The sequence below is a fragment of the Pteropus vampyrus genome, unplaced genomic scaffold (genome assembly GCF_000151845.1).
Source record: "Pteropus vampyrus isolate Shadow unplaced genomic scaffold, Pvam_2.0 Scaffold18, whole genome shotgun sequence".
In the NCBI taxonomy this organism is placed as follows: Eukaryota; Metazoa; Chordata; class Mammalia; order Chiroptera; family Pteropodidae; genus Pteropus; species Pteropus vampyrus.
In genome coordinates, this window is record NW_011888799.1 from 5,884,275 (window position 1) to 5,900,186 (window position 15,912).

Here is a 15,912-nt window from a genome sequence, read left to right on the forward strand (position 1 = left end):
GAAGACGGTGCAGGGACGCTCGGCCCGCCGCACTCACCGCACTTTGGCTGCCACCGAGGACATGGCCTCGCTCCTCAGCGCCCTCCTCCGGGAGGCGGCGGCGCCCATGGTCGAGGCGGCGGCGCATCCCCCGGCCTCACCCCGCGCCCCGCGCCCGCCGCCGCCGCCGCCGCCCCTGGTGCGATGGCGCAGAAACCCCGTTGACAAGGCACTGCTTTTTCATGACGGTGAGTTTCCCTTTGAGTGTATTATAATTTTGTGATAAAAATTTCAAGGAGAAAAAAAACACACAACCTCCTTCCTCTGCCTCTTTCCTTCAGGGAGGGGACAAGCAAGGGAGGGGGGTCTGGAGATCTGTCTCCAGACAGACAGAAAAGAAAGAGGAGCAAATTAAACACCGAGTTGCCAAAACCAGGATATTAGGTTTCAGCACAGAGAGCTATTGGCTAAGGCTGTGTTTTTTTTGGGGGGGGGGGGGGGTTTGTGGGTGGGTGATGGTGGTGGTGGGTGGATGTTTAATGGACACGGAGAAAAGGGGAATCGAGTGTTTATGCTTTTCCCAGCGCCGCCCCGGCCCCGGGAAGACCAAGTTCAATGTCTCGGGCGGGGGCGCGGGCGGGCAGTGGGTGGCGGGGCAAGGCCGGGGGCGCCTCGGCGGGGTGGGGGCCCCGGCGCCTTTTTTTTCCTTTTCCGCGGATGCAAATTTCTGGAGCGGGGAGAAGGAGAGCCTGGGAAGGGGGGTGGCGTGGCGGTTGGTGGTGGGGTGGAGAGGGGAGGGAAGCCTTTTAATGACTCATTGATTGAGCCGGTTTAAAATTAGTTGTGTGCGCGAGTGTGTGTTTTCCGCCCCCCGGAGCCGCCGGGAGCCGGGAAGGAGGGAGCGGGGCTCGGCTAGGGGAGGACGGCGCGGCGGGGCCGCGAGCAGGGGGCAGGGAGGGCCAGGAGTGACGGCGGGCGAGGAAGAAAAATCAGCTTTTCCAATCTCCTCCCCTCTGTTCCCCCCCGCCCCCGTTTCTTTTTTCTCTTGGAAGCTCTTGGGTGTGAATCGCGTTTTCTTTCTTCTCGGCAAAATGGACCCTGCGTCTCGGGGGGGAGGGGAGAGGGTGGGGAAGGAGGCGGCGGCGGCGACCGGGTTTATTTTTCATCCTGGTTTCCTCCTTCCCGCGGCTTCTGCGGGCAGCCACGGCGGGCAGAGCTCGGGGCCGATCGCCCGCCCCAACCCAGTGCCCGGCTGGGTTCTCCGCGCGAGTCTGCTGGCGGGACTGCCCGTTCCCCGCAGCATCGTTCCCTGACCCAGAAGCACCGCCGAGGACCCGCAGCCGGGCCCGGAAGAACTCTCACGGCGCGCGGAGGACCCGCGGCCCAGGCAGGCCCCTCCTGCGGGGCCCGCGCGGCCGGGCCGAAGAGGAGCGAGACTCTGACGGCACTATTTTGGCCGAGAGTGCGCGGGCCCGATGCGGTTTGCGCCCCCCAAGTCGCCCGGAATATAGGATCTTGCGGGGGTGGGGGGTGGTGGCAGTTGGAAGACGCTAAGATGGCGCTGGGTCTGGCCCGTCGCCAGGGCTGGTGGCGCAGTTGCTCCGCGGGCGCCATCTTCCCTGGCGTTGCGGGCGGCGCCCTTCGCGGGCGCTTCACTGGTCCGGGACCCGTGAGGTCCGGGGCGAGTAGCAGCCACGCTCCGGGTTCTGCAAGTTGCTGCGGGGGCCAGAGCCGCACTTCCGAACTCAGGGACCGCATTTCCTTGTTCTCCCCCATGCCCCCAGACCCAAAAGACCGCCAGCACGGAGGGGGAAGCTGCATCTTGCTCCATGAAGCTGATGGGTTCCCTTCCTGCGCCCGCATCCCCGCGGCCAGCATTGGGTGAGGGGTTCCCCTCATCTCTCCTACGACCTGAAACCAGACGGTTTTGTGTCTCCTGGCCTAGCTGGGGGCATGGCACTGAGGCTTTTCCTTCATCCTGTTTCAATTTTGAGAGTAGCGTCAAACCAGGTTACAAAATTGCAGAAGTGAGTCCAATAACGTGGTTCTCTGTAGGGTACCCTCTATTTTATTTTTTAGTTGGTCATTTTAAAACAACTCTGGAGACACATCTAGTTGTCAAATCGTGAGAAGGTAATGGGATCCAGTATTTGAAACTTCTTGTTGGCTTTCATATTACTTATTTCCAGTGGTAGTGAATTAAAACAGTTTTTTAGAACTCTAATCTGAAAAATTAAACTCGCTTTGAAACGAGAATTTTTTTTTCTTTTGTAAAAAAAAATTGCTCTGTTTTGGGTCATTTCTTCAATATAAAGTGTTTCCTTACAAACATCCAATAAGTATTCATCTGTCCTGTAATAGTTCTATGTCAAGAGAAATGTGGGTTTTGAAAAGATTGAGAGGAGGGAAAATATAAAGCGCTGATCTCTAGGAGTCCACAGAAGTGGAAAGTAAATCGTTAAATTCAAGTAACAGTGGTACCAGTAAGTGTGTCCTTGTGCTTTAAAAAACTATGTAGTGGATGTTTTAGACCCATAAGAATGACCATATATTGAACACTTGTATGCCAGGAACTGTGCTTGGTGCAGTATTGATTTTATTATCTCTATCAGGGAAGGAACTAAGGTTAACCAAGATAGATTAACTGTTCAAGGTCTTAGCAGTTTTAAATGGTGGAAGTGACATTGGATTCCAAAAGCCATGTTCTTGGCTCTGAGCCTATGGTTTCTAAATCTGAGCATTAGAATCCACTGAGGGGATGTTTTTTAAACAAATTTGCAACATCACTCTCCATTATTGGTTAGGCCAGTTGGATTTTCTCCAAAAAAGTCTAACGTGTTAGGTAATCTCAGTTTTAAGATGACTTTCAACCTTTTGATGCTTTTAACTCTCTCCCAATTTTGAAATCTGGCCCACCCAGGACCCCCTAAATCTGAATATGTGGGAGTCAGTGTTATTCCAAAACTCTCCAGATGATTCCAGTGTGACACAAATCCACATTTCACTACTACACTGCACTGTGCTGCTGGCTCTGTTTTTGAATTGGAACGTGAGACTTGGTTCGTATCATTCTGAGTTTCAGTAGTTTATTATTCACATTATTCTCATTTTTGTTTTTTTTCCTGTAGTTGCCATTTATCAAGTTGTCGATGAAACTGCTTTCTTACAGAAAGAAAGGTTAGGTATTCTAAGACTTTAAAAGCTCAGTACATTTTTAAAGTGTATCATCTCATTCTTCCAAGAAGTAAAATAACATACAGGCTTCTAGGTCTAGCCAGGCCTTCTAGAATTAAATCTAGGATTGATAAAGAAATTAGTAATAGAGTAGGAAGATCCTGAAATAAAAGCCTAGAAATAAATCCTTGGAAGAAAGGGTTATTTTCTGAATTTTGAATTGTATCTTTTGAGTTTTAGGAAGTAGGATGGGGAAGTTATTCTAAACATGAGACCTAGTAGAAACAGTATATATACAGACACAGAAGGTCAGGAAGAAACATTCAGAGCAGGTGATGAGTAGCTGATCTGACCAAAATGAGAACCAAGTCAGTGATGAAATCATTAACTTCTCTGAAGCAAGGACCAAATACTTATTTGGTGCTTTCCTTTCTTTATTCTCAAATCACTGTTGTGTTTAGTAATTGCTAGGGGAAATGGTTGAAAACTTTGTGGGTTTTTTTTTTTAACATTTTCAAGTACAGTTGACATCAAATATTGTTTTATATTTGTTTTAGGTGTACGGCATAGTGGTTAGACATTTCGATTATTTTACTAAGTGATCCCCCCAATTAGACAGTACTCATCTGACATTACAATATTATTGAGACTATATTTCCTGTGCTATACTAAAAAACTTTGATTTTTGATGCAGTTGTCAAATTTTTATTGTCTTTGCATATGTGCACATTTCTGCATTTGAAAATTTTTGTAAGAAGAAACTGTTGAATACCAGTGTGCAGTCCATGTCCAGTCTAGACCAGTGGGAGAGTGGGGTTCTAGTCTTTGACTGCCTGTATGGTTTTTCTTGCCAGCTTTTTCATGGTAAATGCCAAAGTAATTACATTCTTTGACTAAAATCCAATAAAGCTTGAAAGGAGAAGAAACCTAAAATAAACCTGCTTAGAGGGAAAGAGTAACTTTATTTTAAAGTAGCCTTTAGTGGAACTCAAGACAAACAAGATTTCTGCCCTCATGGAATTTATAGTATAGTGGGGAAAACAGGAAGTAAACATATAACCAAGATAATTACAGGTTAGGAAAAAAATTATTAGAAGTTAATAAGCTGGTGGATCTAAAAAAGTGTATTATGGGGAATGACTTCTGTCTAGTCGGAGTCAAGGAGCATCTCTGTGAAAGGTAACATTCGAGCTGAAACTTGAAACATGAGCTTGTGCCAGCCATGTGAAAAGCTGAGGAGACATCTCTGGCTTGGGAACAAGGGCAGACCTGAAAGGCCCAGAAGGGCATGGGCGTTAGAAGCAAGAAGACAACAGAATGAGATAGGAGTGCAAGAGATCCTACAGGGCCTCTTGTATTAGGCAGTACAGGGGTTTTGGGGTTTTATTTTAATGAAAATGACATTTTAAAGGGCTTTATTTAGGACAGGATTTGCTTTTGTTTTTAAGGATCTTTTGTGGAGCGAGAGGAAGCAGGGCAGTTAGGAGGCTATTGGCAATAGCTCAAGATTGGTGGTATCTTAGGCAAGTATAATGGCAGTGGAGATGGAGCAGAGTAGATGGTGAGTTTCAGATATGTTTTGGTGTTCGAATCAGGAGTATTTGCTTAATGTGTTGGCTGAGGAGGAATTAAGGATGCCTTCAGGTTTCTAGCCTAAGCCTTAGTGGCTGATGGTGCCATTTGCTAGTTGGAGAAGACTGGAAGAGAAACAGGTGACGAGGGTGGATAACAAGAGTTCTGTGTGGAACCTGTTATGTTTTTGAAATACTCATGAGACATCCAAGTGGAAAGTCAAGTAGGCAGTGAATGTTCAGGTTGAGCAGAGAAGAATGGACATAAATTTGGGAGTCACTAGCATACAGATGGTATGTATGGAACTGGTTGAGATTGTGATCATAGAGGCCTTAAAATTAAGCCCTAAATTGCTTGGCATTGGTTAAAGGAGACTGAGATTTGGCCATTAAAGTGGGAGAGTGAATGATATTATCTTTTTCAAGAAAGAAGGGATGTTCCCTCTGCCAAATGCTGCTGAGAAGTTAAACAGTGAGTACAGAGAAATGTCCATTTGGATTTGGCAACATGGAAGTGGCTGTTTTGACAAGTAGTTTTAGTGGCATTTAGGGATGGAGGCCAGATTGGAATGCATTGCAAGAATGGGAATTGAATGTAGACCACTTGTTGGGGAAGTTTTGTTGTACAGTGTTAAGAAACAGCACAGTGGTTGGAGAGAGTTGGGGTTAAAGAAGAACTTTTTTAAAAAAGAAAAAGATGCGAAATAGAAGAACATTTTCAAATAGGCTAATGAGAATAGCTAATAGAGAAGAGAGACTTATGCAGAAGAGCGATAAGACTACCAAAAGAGCAGAATTCTTGAGAAGGTGAGAACAAATTCAAAACACAAGAAGAGGTTTTGTCTTTGGAGGGAGCAAGAAGACTAAGTAGCAGGAGAGAAGGCAGAGAACATGGGCACAAGTGCAAGGTTTATGAATTGACGGTAGAATATAGAGTTCTATTGTCTGATGATTTCTGCTTTGTCTGAGGCAAGGCCAGTAACTTAAGAAAGAAGGGATGTGCATGGTTTGAGGTGAGAAGGACCCCCTCACTTTGGACGGCAGGACAGTGGACTCACTGGGAACTGAGGTAGGATTGCTGGGCATTGTTGCATACCTGGCTGTGGCTTGGTGTCATAAATTTAAGGTGAAACCAATCAACCAAGTTAGTTAGATGGTTTTCTGCCAGCAACATTCAGCTGTTAACAAAGGAAGCAAGGAGTAGGCAGATTATCAGTTCAACCTAGATTGGAGTTTGCCTCCCAGATGTGAGACGAGAGGAACTAGAGAATGGAGGGTGGTTGCAGTGGTGAACCTTGAAATGTCAGCTGGGTAGGGGATGGAGATCATGAAAAATCATTCTTGGTTAAAACTGAGTTAATGGGTACGGAATTTCAATTTGGGGTGATTAAAAAGTTCTGGAGCCAGATAGTGGCAACAGTTGCACAATGTGAACATACTTTGAGGCCATTGAACTGTACACTTAAAAATGGTAAATTTTATATGTATATTTCACCACACACACACAAAAAGAATATTTAACCATTGTGGCAGGTACAGATGTTATTTGCATAGTGCCTTGGCCTATCTGCAAAGTACTATATTTTTTATGGGAGAAAGTAGCTTTAGAAATCAAATCTCAAATTATTGAGATGTAAGAGAAAGTATTCCCTCTTATCATGGTCCCAAATTTGCATATGCATAACAGTCACCTATAGACAGAGATTCTGGGGTGAGACCCAGGAATCTTGTTATTTGTTTCCCTGTTCACTTATTTTAAGCCTTTAGCATAGCATTTAAAACAAAACTGGGCACTCAACACACGTGCTGACTACATGTGCTGAACCTAGGTAGAGTAGAATGAGGGAACCAAACGGAAACTTGTTTTAGAGATATGTGATCAGCAGTACCTTGTAAACTATTAGAGATATGTGAGAAAAAGAATAAGGAAAACCATTGAATGTGGCTGTTAGCATTTGACATTCTGATCTCTGGGTGTTGAGAAAAATCAGATTACAGGTGGCGAGGGAGAAAAATAAGTTGGGAAAATCATTTTTTAAAGATTCAGACAATACCAAGTGGAAGTGTTTAGCATTCCTCTTAACTGTCCTTTCTCTCCATTCTTTCCTCTGAATCTGCTGTCATTCACCTTTTCATGATGTTCCTCTGATCCCCAAATTGTCTACAGAGTAAGTAACAGTAAAGTGAAATTAGAGAAAAGGAGGGTAGGGGTGAATGATAGGATTCAAAACAGTTGTCTGCAGTCTTCACTGAGAAGATAGCAAGGTCATTTGTCTGGAGCAGAGGCAAAAGATTTTGAGTTTAAGGAGAGAGGAGTAAATTTGTGGAGTGTTATCATGTGGGGGGAAAATGAATGAAAGAAATGGTACTTAGCAGTGATGAGACGATGTGAATTATCACATCTATCTGGCATGATATGGCTCTCATGATGAGTAATGTTCTATGGCAGAAGTGGAAAATACAGTGGGTAAGGGGGCTGACAGAAAGGGGCAGGAGTAGTTAAATGAGTGTGGAGAAGAGGGAGAGCTTACAGAAAAGGAATGGAGTGTGGAGTTGAAAGGAAAGCCCTAAACTGAAAACCTTGTAAAAGTGCTGAACCTTGCTCAGTGAAGATGGAGCCCAGGATGTAGCTCTGCTTGGGGGCGGCTTACCCTTTTGTAGTTCAAGAGAGCTCTGGGGCTGTCAACATATGTTGTAAGGGAAGGTAGAAGAAAGAGGTCTTGGGGAGAAGCAGCTGAGAGTTTTGATCTATTTTTTTCTTTATTTCATATGTGCTTCCATTCAGGAGAAGATCCTGAGAACTCACTGTACCAGATCTTCTTAAACCTAAGTTCTCCTTAATCCTGTTGAACTTTATATAGTTGTGATATGTTTAAATTATACATTTCTTTGAAATAAAGTTGTAAAATTGAACATTTTCTGGTTTTGTGGGTTCTTTGGCTATCTTGCAAACACATTTAACACTTATATCACCTAAAATAAAAACCCTGAATGTGAGGAAATGAGGTATGAAAATTTATTTCAGTTCAACCCAAATCCAGGATGCTTCATTATACCATCAGGAATTAAAGTTTGTATACTGACCTATAATTGAAGCATTTTCTCAAGGAAGAAAATGTAAGGAAAGGAAAATACTATTTGTTAAAACTTAGCATTATTTCAAGCCTTGGTGGGTTTAATATTAATTTTTAAATTCTAAGAACCCTGTAGGTAGGAAGGTTTTGTCTCCATTTTCTGGATAATGAAACTAAGGTTTAGAAAGGATAAATACCTCACCCAAAATTATATTACTAAGAGGCAGAGCTGGGATTTAAATATATACTATAAATCTGTGCATCATACATTTTGCCATTGGTATTAAGCCTATGTATAAATTTAATTGACAAATAACTGCCTACTAGTTAAACATTTTGAGATCTTACCTGTGTTTCAATAGGAGGAACAGGGAAAAATGGTGTTTTAATGGATAAATAAGATAAATAAAAATTGTGACTAAAAACCCAGAATCTCTTATGTGGATAGTCAAATTTTAGGTCAAAGCAGTTATTCTGCCCCTTCTGCAGATAATTCCGTTTTATTTGCATAGTATGGTGAGTCAAACACCGGGATTATTTTAGCTCTCTGCATTTGATAGAAATGAGGGATTATGAGTCCTATCTTTCACTTAAAAAAAAATTCTAATTGGAAAAGAGAACATTTAGGACCTTAAGTAAAATTGATACTGTGTAGCTCTGTTGTTCCCTTGATTGAAATATTGGCAATGTAAGCATAATAATTATAGTACAGATTTTTGGGGAAAGTATTTAAAATATACAAAGTATGATTCAATTTAAAGAAACTATCTCTGGTTTGAATATCCATACTCTGGATTGAATATAAAGCACGTTTGCTCAGTTATGGCCAATAAAATACCACCTCAACCAGGAATTACTTTTTTTCTTTTTACCCTACTAGAAAGCTTAGTCCTGGACAAGAAACAGTGGTAAAAGATCTCGAAACATTGTCTCTGTGGATTCTTAGTTTCACAGGGGCTAAGCTACAGCTCTTCAGTATTGCGTTGCTCACTGAACAGCTTGAGGTAGGTTCTTCATGCAAGGCTGCAAGAACTAACATGAATTTTTCTCCTTGCCCAATGATAACCAACCCTCTCACTACTTGGTAGTGGTAAGCCTAATTTGGGGAGATGAAGAACTTTAAAATCTTGTGGTAAGTGTAATATAGGAGAGAATTTCAGAATTGGTTATGTAGACTTAAGTATTTTGAACATTACTGAGGAGTATTGAGACTTATTGTATGTATGAAAATCAATCATCTTTAAAAGTGCTTGCAGTATATTTCAAATATGACTCCTTTTATTGTAATTTTTTTTTTAAAGATAAGTCAGTTTATCTGGTTTCTTGGTTAAGTTTTTATTTTAGAATTGGTATTCAGCAGTGCTTAGAAAATATTTTATAATGTTAAGACCATCCCCATCAGTGGGTTTTTAGCAATAATTTTTAAAACCCTAAGCATTTCCCCTGAATTAAAAAAAAAAAAAAAGTTGTCGAATAAGCTTAGTTGTAGTGCAATATACATGAAAGTTTTACAAATATAAAATAACTTTAAAGTAGTTTATAATATATTCTTTTCAGAAATCATATATCAGATAGAACTATAGAAACCTGTATGCCATTTTGAGAGATTAAATTTAAAATCTTGAGGCCTTTTGAGCCACACTTCTGTTACTCAGGCCGCTTCCACGTCTGGAAGTGTACTTTCCCTTCTGATAAAACTTTACTTTTCTACTGTAAAAAAAAATAATAATAATTAAATCTTTATATTTGTGTTTAGCAAACAGATATTTTATACAAATTTAGAATTAATGTCAAAGAAGGTTTTCTAGAGCAAATTTTAGTTTTTTAAGTTTGGTTTAACCTGGGAAGTAGAATAGATTTTTTTTTTAAAATGTGAAGAAATATTTCAAATTTAAAAGTAACTCTTTCCACATAATTCTGTTGCCCACCAAAAAATTCAGATTTTTTTCTTTTGATTAGTGAGAGTAAAAATTATTTTTGATTGCGTTGTTTTGATTTGAAAGTGTTTCTTCTAAGATTTAGAATAAATGAATGCTGCTATACCTAGATTTCTTTCAACTCTGATATTTCCTAGAAGTACAAAGAAATATATTTAGAAATAGGTCAGTTTATTCTTCCTATTTGTGTTTTGACTCGATCTGTGAGAATCTTTAGATTGGAGAGATCCATAAAAGTCCAACCCCTTTTCTCTAGGTGTAATCACACTTAAAAGAAAAGGATTTATTACTGGATGTGTTTGGGGCTGTTTCTGTCTATAGGCCTCAAGATGGCTTTTTTTATTTTCAAATTTTAAAACTATTTTACTTGTTTCTCTTTATTAGTTTGACTTTATAAGTCACATGATATATACTTAGAATTTTTTTTTTATTATGGAATATATTATATAGGCAAAACAATCTGAAAGTAAATACCCAAAGAGAATAATATAAAGAAAAATGAAATTTGGGTAACCATATTATTTAAAAAAGAGGGATAGGAAGGACTTTAATTTACTTTGAAATGTAAAATTGATGTTGTTCCACACAAAATGCATACCATAGAAAATTTGCTTATCTTTTTTATATGATATTTTATGAATACTAATATATTACTTACTATACATTCTTTTTACATTTGTACTGTCATGTTAAAGTTTTAAGGTTAAATTAGACATGTAATCAGTTAAGACATTAGCAGAAGTTGTGCCAGGGTCTGTTTACAGATCTTCTCCAGTACTCACAGAGAATTCTGAATGTGCTACAGTCACATGACTGAGAAGATCTTCATCTAATGTTAGAAAGTTATCTAAACTTTTTCAAAAATATGCACATAGAATGTGCAACACAGAATGAACAATACAGAGAGATATGCTGAAGTCTTATGTAAATGCATAGTTCTATAAATACCTGTATAATATAAATTTAGATAAATTGTTTTATAGAACACATTTTCTTCAATACAGTTATATGCTCCCCAACTAGAACTTTCGAACTTTCTGCTCTCATTAGGTCAAAGAATGTGACATGAAACCTATTTAACATTAACTTTTTATTTTTGTCATGTATTACACAAATTCCCAATTCATAATTATTATTTAAAATATGTTCTGTTTCAAATTACCTTATTATTAAAATATTACCTTGAGCTTGACTCTCAAGAATGTCTTCAGGATATAAAATGCTATAAAAGTCACAAAGCAAACATTCTCTTTTCAGAGCTTGACATAGATTTGGTATAACGTATTTGCATTATACACACACACACACACACCTTTAAAATATTTTTCATTCTTTTAAGATTAAAGTTTAATACTCTAATTTTTTTAAAAGCACACTGCTTTCTAGAATGTTTCTTTTCTAAATGGAATATCATTTTGAAAAATTATTACTGTAATTATCTGAAAAAAAGCCACTACACTGATATTTCATTATCATACATTTATTGAGTGCTCATTTTGTGCAGGATACCTGGAGAGTACAGGAATACATAATCTAGTTAGGTGGATGATAGGTGACACAGAGAAATACATAGTATGTGGTAAGTGTCAAATGAGTGGTACAAGTGAGAGCAAAAGAGAGCATTTGACTGAGGTGTGTGAGAGCATCCATCCATCCATTCATTCATTCATTCATTTAGCAAATACAACTGAGCACCTAATGTGTGCCAGGTGCCATTCTAGGCTTTAAGATACCTGTAAACAAAAGGCCAAGGCCGTGCTCTCATGGGAAGACAGTAAATTCAGGTAAACCTTAAAGTAAGTTATAGAGGGGAAGTAAAACAAAGTCAGGAAGAAGTGATGTACTGGAGAGTGGGAAGGTGGTCATGGTAGGTCATAATAATTTGAGCAGAGACGAAGAAAGTGAGAGGTGAGCCTGAGAATGTCCGAAGGAACCACATTCCAGGCAGAGAAAAGCCAGTTCAAAGGGCCTGATACATGAGCATGCCTGTTGAATTCAGAGCATGGAAAGTCAGCAAGGGCTAGAATCAGAGAGAGGTCAGAGAGATGGCGGACAGAGGAGCAGTTGTGTAAGGCATTACAGGAATTCACATAGAAAAGATTTTGAGCGCAGAAAAGGATTTTGGTTTTTGCCATCAGGGAAATGATTCATCGGAAGGTTTTGATTTATGTTGTAAAGGGGTTACTCAGGAGGTTGAGTTAAGAATAGATTGTAGGGAGTAAGAGAGTTAAAGCATAGAGACAGATGGGAGATGATAGATTGGGCTAAGGATATGGCAGTGGAGGTGATATGTGAATGGATTCTAGACCTATTTTGAAAGTATGGTCAATGGGATTTCTTGAGGGGTGCAGTGTGGGGCATAAGAAAATGAGCAGTCAAAGGTTATATATAGCAAATGGAATTTGAATTGGAGAACCTAAAAGAATTTGTTGACCAGGGGATGATGGCATAAGCAGAGGTGGGAAAGAACTAAATTAGGTGAGAAGTGTATGGGAGGGGCAAGACAGTAAGGAAACTTTAGGTGGAGTAAGAAGTTTGTGAGAGAGGGAGAGAAAAAGAAGGCTGGGCTGGGACATTGGGATCAGTTTGTGAAATGTACTAAATGCAAGGCTGAAGTATTTGACATTTTCCCTTAGATACTGAAATATTGTAAAGGTTTTCAAGCAAGGCAGTGATTTGATTTAAAGAAGTGTTTCGTTAATTATAGCTTTGGAACCAGACAGATCTGAGTTCCAATTTGCTGTGCTGTCTTGAGTAAATTACATAATCTCTCTGAGGGGGTGTGCCCCAGTTTCTTCAGGGGGAGTTTGTAAAGATTAAGTGAGATCATGGGAATAAAATATTAGCATGATGCCTGACCTATTTGGGTCTTAGCTACCACTACTTTTTAAAATTATTATTATAAAAAATAATATTAAAGCAGTGTTTAATTAGACTAGTCTGCTAACAGTGAATGAATGGCCCCTTTAGAAAATGAAATGGACTTTTTATCCAAATTTTAGACAAAACTATTGTCTAAATAGTTTTGTGAACTATTCCTGTTAGCCAGTATTCCCTTCCAAGACTGGGCATTGCCCTTTGAAATTCCTGATAGTTGTCCAGTCGTGTACTTTTATCAGAACAGCAGAGAATGTAACATAATAGTTTACCCAACATCATTTAGAGATCAAATCTAACAGCCCTTCCTCTTGCTATTCCCAGTTTAGTATAGAAAAGTCTCTGAGAAATTTAGCGATAGAAACCCAATGTCATTGTAAAACTCAGTTTCCAATAATTAATGCCTTACTAAACACCGTCCAACAGAACACAGGTTATAAAATGCTAGGAGAGAGAAGAATAGAGTATGGTTTTTGATTTCATTTAAATATAAAAACCAACCTTAACACCTTATAGCAGCAATCCCCAACCTTCTTGGTCCCAGGGACAGACCAGTGCTCCTATGAGAATCTAATGCCTGATCTGAGGTGGACCTGAGGCAGTGATGCTAGCGCTGGGGAACACTGCAAATACAGGTGAAGCTTCACTTGCTTACTTGCTTGTCGCTCACCTCCTGTTGTGCGGCCCTGTTCCTAACAGGCCACAGACCGGTACTAGTCCATAGCCTGGGTATTGGGGACCCCTCCCTGCCATATAGGATGTATCATTGGTAAATATTTTCTGGCATTCAGTAGGTTGTGTTTTCATTTTGTTGATGGTTTCCTTTGTTGTGCAAAGCCTTTTTAGTTTGATGTAGTCCCATTTATGTATTTTTTCTTTTGTTTTCCTTGCCTGAGGAAATACATCAGAAAAAAATATTATTAAGAACACTGTCAGAGAGTTTACTGCCTATGTTTTCTTCTAGGAGTTTTACGGTTTCAGATCTTACGTTTAAGTCTTTTATCTATTTTGAGTTTATTCTTATATATGGAGTAAGAATTCTTTTTTTTTTTTTTTTTTTTTGCATATATCTGTCCAGTTTTCCCAACACCATTTATTGAATAGGCTGTCTTTATCCCATCGTATATTCTTGCCTCCTTTGTCATAGATTAAATGACCATATTGGTGTGGGTTTATTTCTGGGCTCGCTATTCTGTTCTGTTGATCTATGTGTATGTTTTTATGCCAGTACCATATTGTTTTGATTACTATAGCTTTGTAGTATAGTTAGATATCAGGTGGTGTGATACCTCCAACTTTGTTCTTTCTCAAGAGGACTGTGGCTCTTCAGGATCTTTTATGGTTCTATATAATTTTAGGATTATTTGTTCTAGTTCTGTGAAAAACACCATTGGTTCTATAGATAGAGTCTATAGATAGCTTTGGGTAGTATGGACATTTTAACAATGTTAATTCACAGTATATGCCATTTATTTGTATCTTCTTCAGTCTCTTTCTTTAATGACTTACAATTTTCCAAGTACAGGTCTTTCACCTCCTTGGTTAAGTTTATTCCTAGGTATTTTTTTGATGCAATTATAAAAGGGATTGTTTTCTTAACTTTTCTTTCTGATAGTTCATTATTGGTATATAAGAGTGTAGTGATTTCTGAATATTAATATTAGTATCCTACTACTTTACTGAATTTATTTATCAGTTCTAATAGTTTTTTGGTGGAATCTTTAGAGTTCTCTATAGTATCATGTCATCTGCAAATAATGACATTTTATTTCTTCCTTTCCAATTTGGATGCCTTTTATTTCTTTTTCTTGTCTGATTGCTGTGCCTAGGACTTCTAATACTATGTTGAATAAAAGTGGTGAGAGTGGACATCCTTGTCTTGTTCCTGATCTTAAAGTAAATGCTTTTAGATTTTCCTCATTGAGTATGATGTTAGCTGTAAGTTTGTCATATATGGCCTTTACTATGTTGAGGTATAGTTCCCTCTCTTCCCACTTTGCTGAGTTTTTATGCATGCTGGATTTTTTCAAATGCTTTTTCTGCATCTATTGATATGATTATATGGTCTTTATCTTTAAATTTGTTAATGTGATATATCGCATTAATTTATTTGCGGTTGGTGAACCAACCTTGTATCCTAGGAATACACCCCATTTGGTCATGGTGTATGATCTTTTTAATGTATTGCTGAATTTGATTAGCTAATATTTTGTTGAGGATTTTTACCTCTATGTTCATCAGGGATATCAGCCTATAATTTTCTTTTTTTGTATGTCTCTGTCTGGTTTTGGAATCAGGGTAATGGTAGCTTTTTAAAATGAGCTTGCGACCCTTCCCTCCTCTCGAATTTTTGGGAATAGTTTGAGAAGAATAGATGTTAATTCTTCTTGGAATGTTTGGTAAAATTCACCTGTGAAGCTGTCTGGTGTAGGGCTTCTATTTGTGGGAGTTTTTTGATTACTGATATGATTTCATTAGTAGTAATTGGTTGGTTACTACTTTATAAAGAACTCATACAACTCAACACCAAAAAAACCCACAAACAATCAAATTTAAAAAATGGGCAGTTGCACCTGAATAGGCATTTCTCCAAAGAGGACAGCGGCCAACAAATAATATGAAAAGATGCTCAATGTCACTAACCATCAGAGAAATACAAATTAAAACCACAATGAGATAGATCACCTCATACCTGTCAGAATGGCTATCATCAGTAAATCAAAAAGCAAGTGTTGGTAAGGATTTGGAGAAAAGAAAACTCTTGCGCACTGTTGGTGGGATTGCAGATTGGTGTAGCAGCTATGGAAAACAATTATAAAGTTCCTCAAAACATTAGAAATAGAACTAGCTTATGACCAACAATTCCACTTCTGGATATTTATCCAAAGAAAACCAAAACACTAATTCATAAAGATATATGCACCCCAATGTCCGCTCCAGTGCTATTTACGATAGCCAAGATATGGAAGCAACCTAAGTGCCCATCAATAGATGAATGGGTAATGGAAATATGGGACATATATACAATGGAATATTACTCAGCCATAAAAAAAAGAAATCTTACCATTTGCAACGACATGGATGGACCTAGAAGGTATTGTGCTAAGTTAAAAAGTCAGAGAAAGACAAATACCGTATGACTCAACTTGTATGTGGAATCTAAGGAACAAAATAAACAAACCAAATGAAAACAGACTCATAGATACAGAGAACAAACTGGTGATTGCCACGTGAGAGGGGTTGGGGAGACTGAGTGAAAAAACTGAAGGGATTAAGAAGTACAATTTGGTAGTTGCAAAA

The 15,912-nt window shown here is 39.1% G+C and overlaps 1 protein-coding gene across 1 annotated transcript in view; it reads left to right on the forward strand.

Annotated features, from left to right (window-relative positions):
* The first annotated feature begins 6 nt into the window (after positions 1-6).
* BICRAL (BRD4 interacting chromatin remodeling complex associated protein like) overlaps positions 7-15,912 on the forward strand; it is a 74,008-nt gene continuing 58,102 nt past the window's right edge. Inside the window, exon 1 of the mRNA XM_023527614.1 lies at positions 7-227. Within this exon, the coding sequence (XP_023383382.1) occupies positions 62-227 (166 nt within the window). The 5' untranslated portion in view covers positions 7-61. The remainder of the gene's footprint in view (positions 228-15,912) is intronic.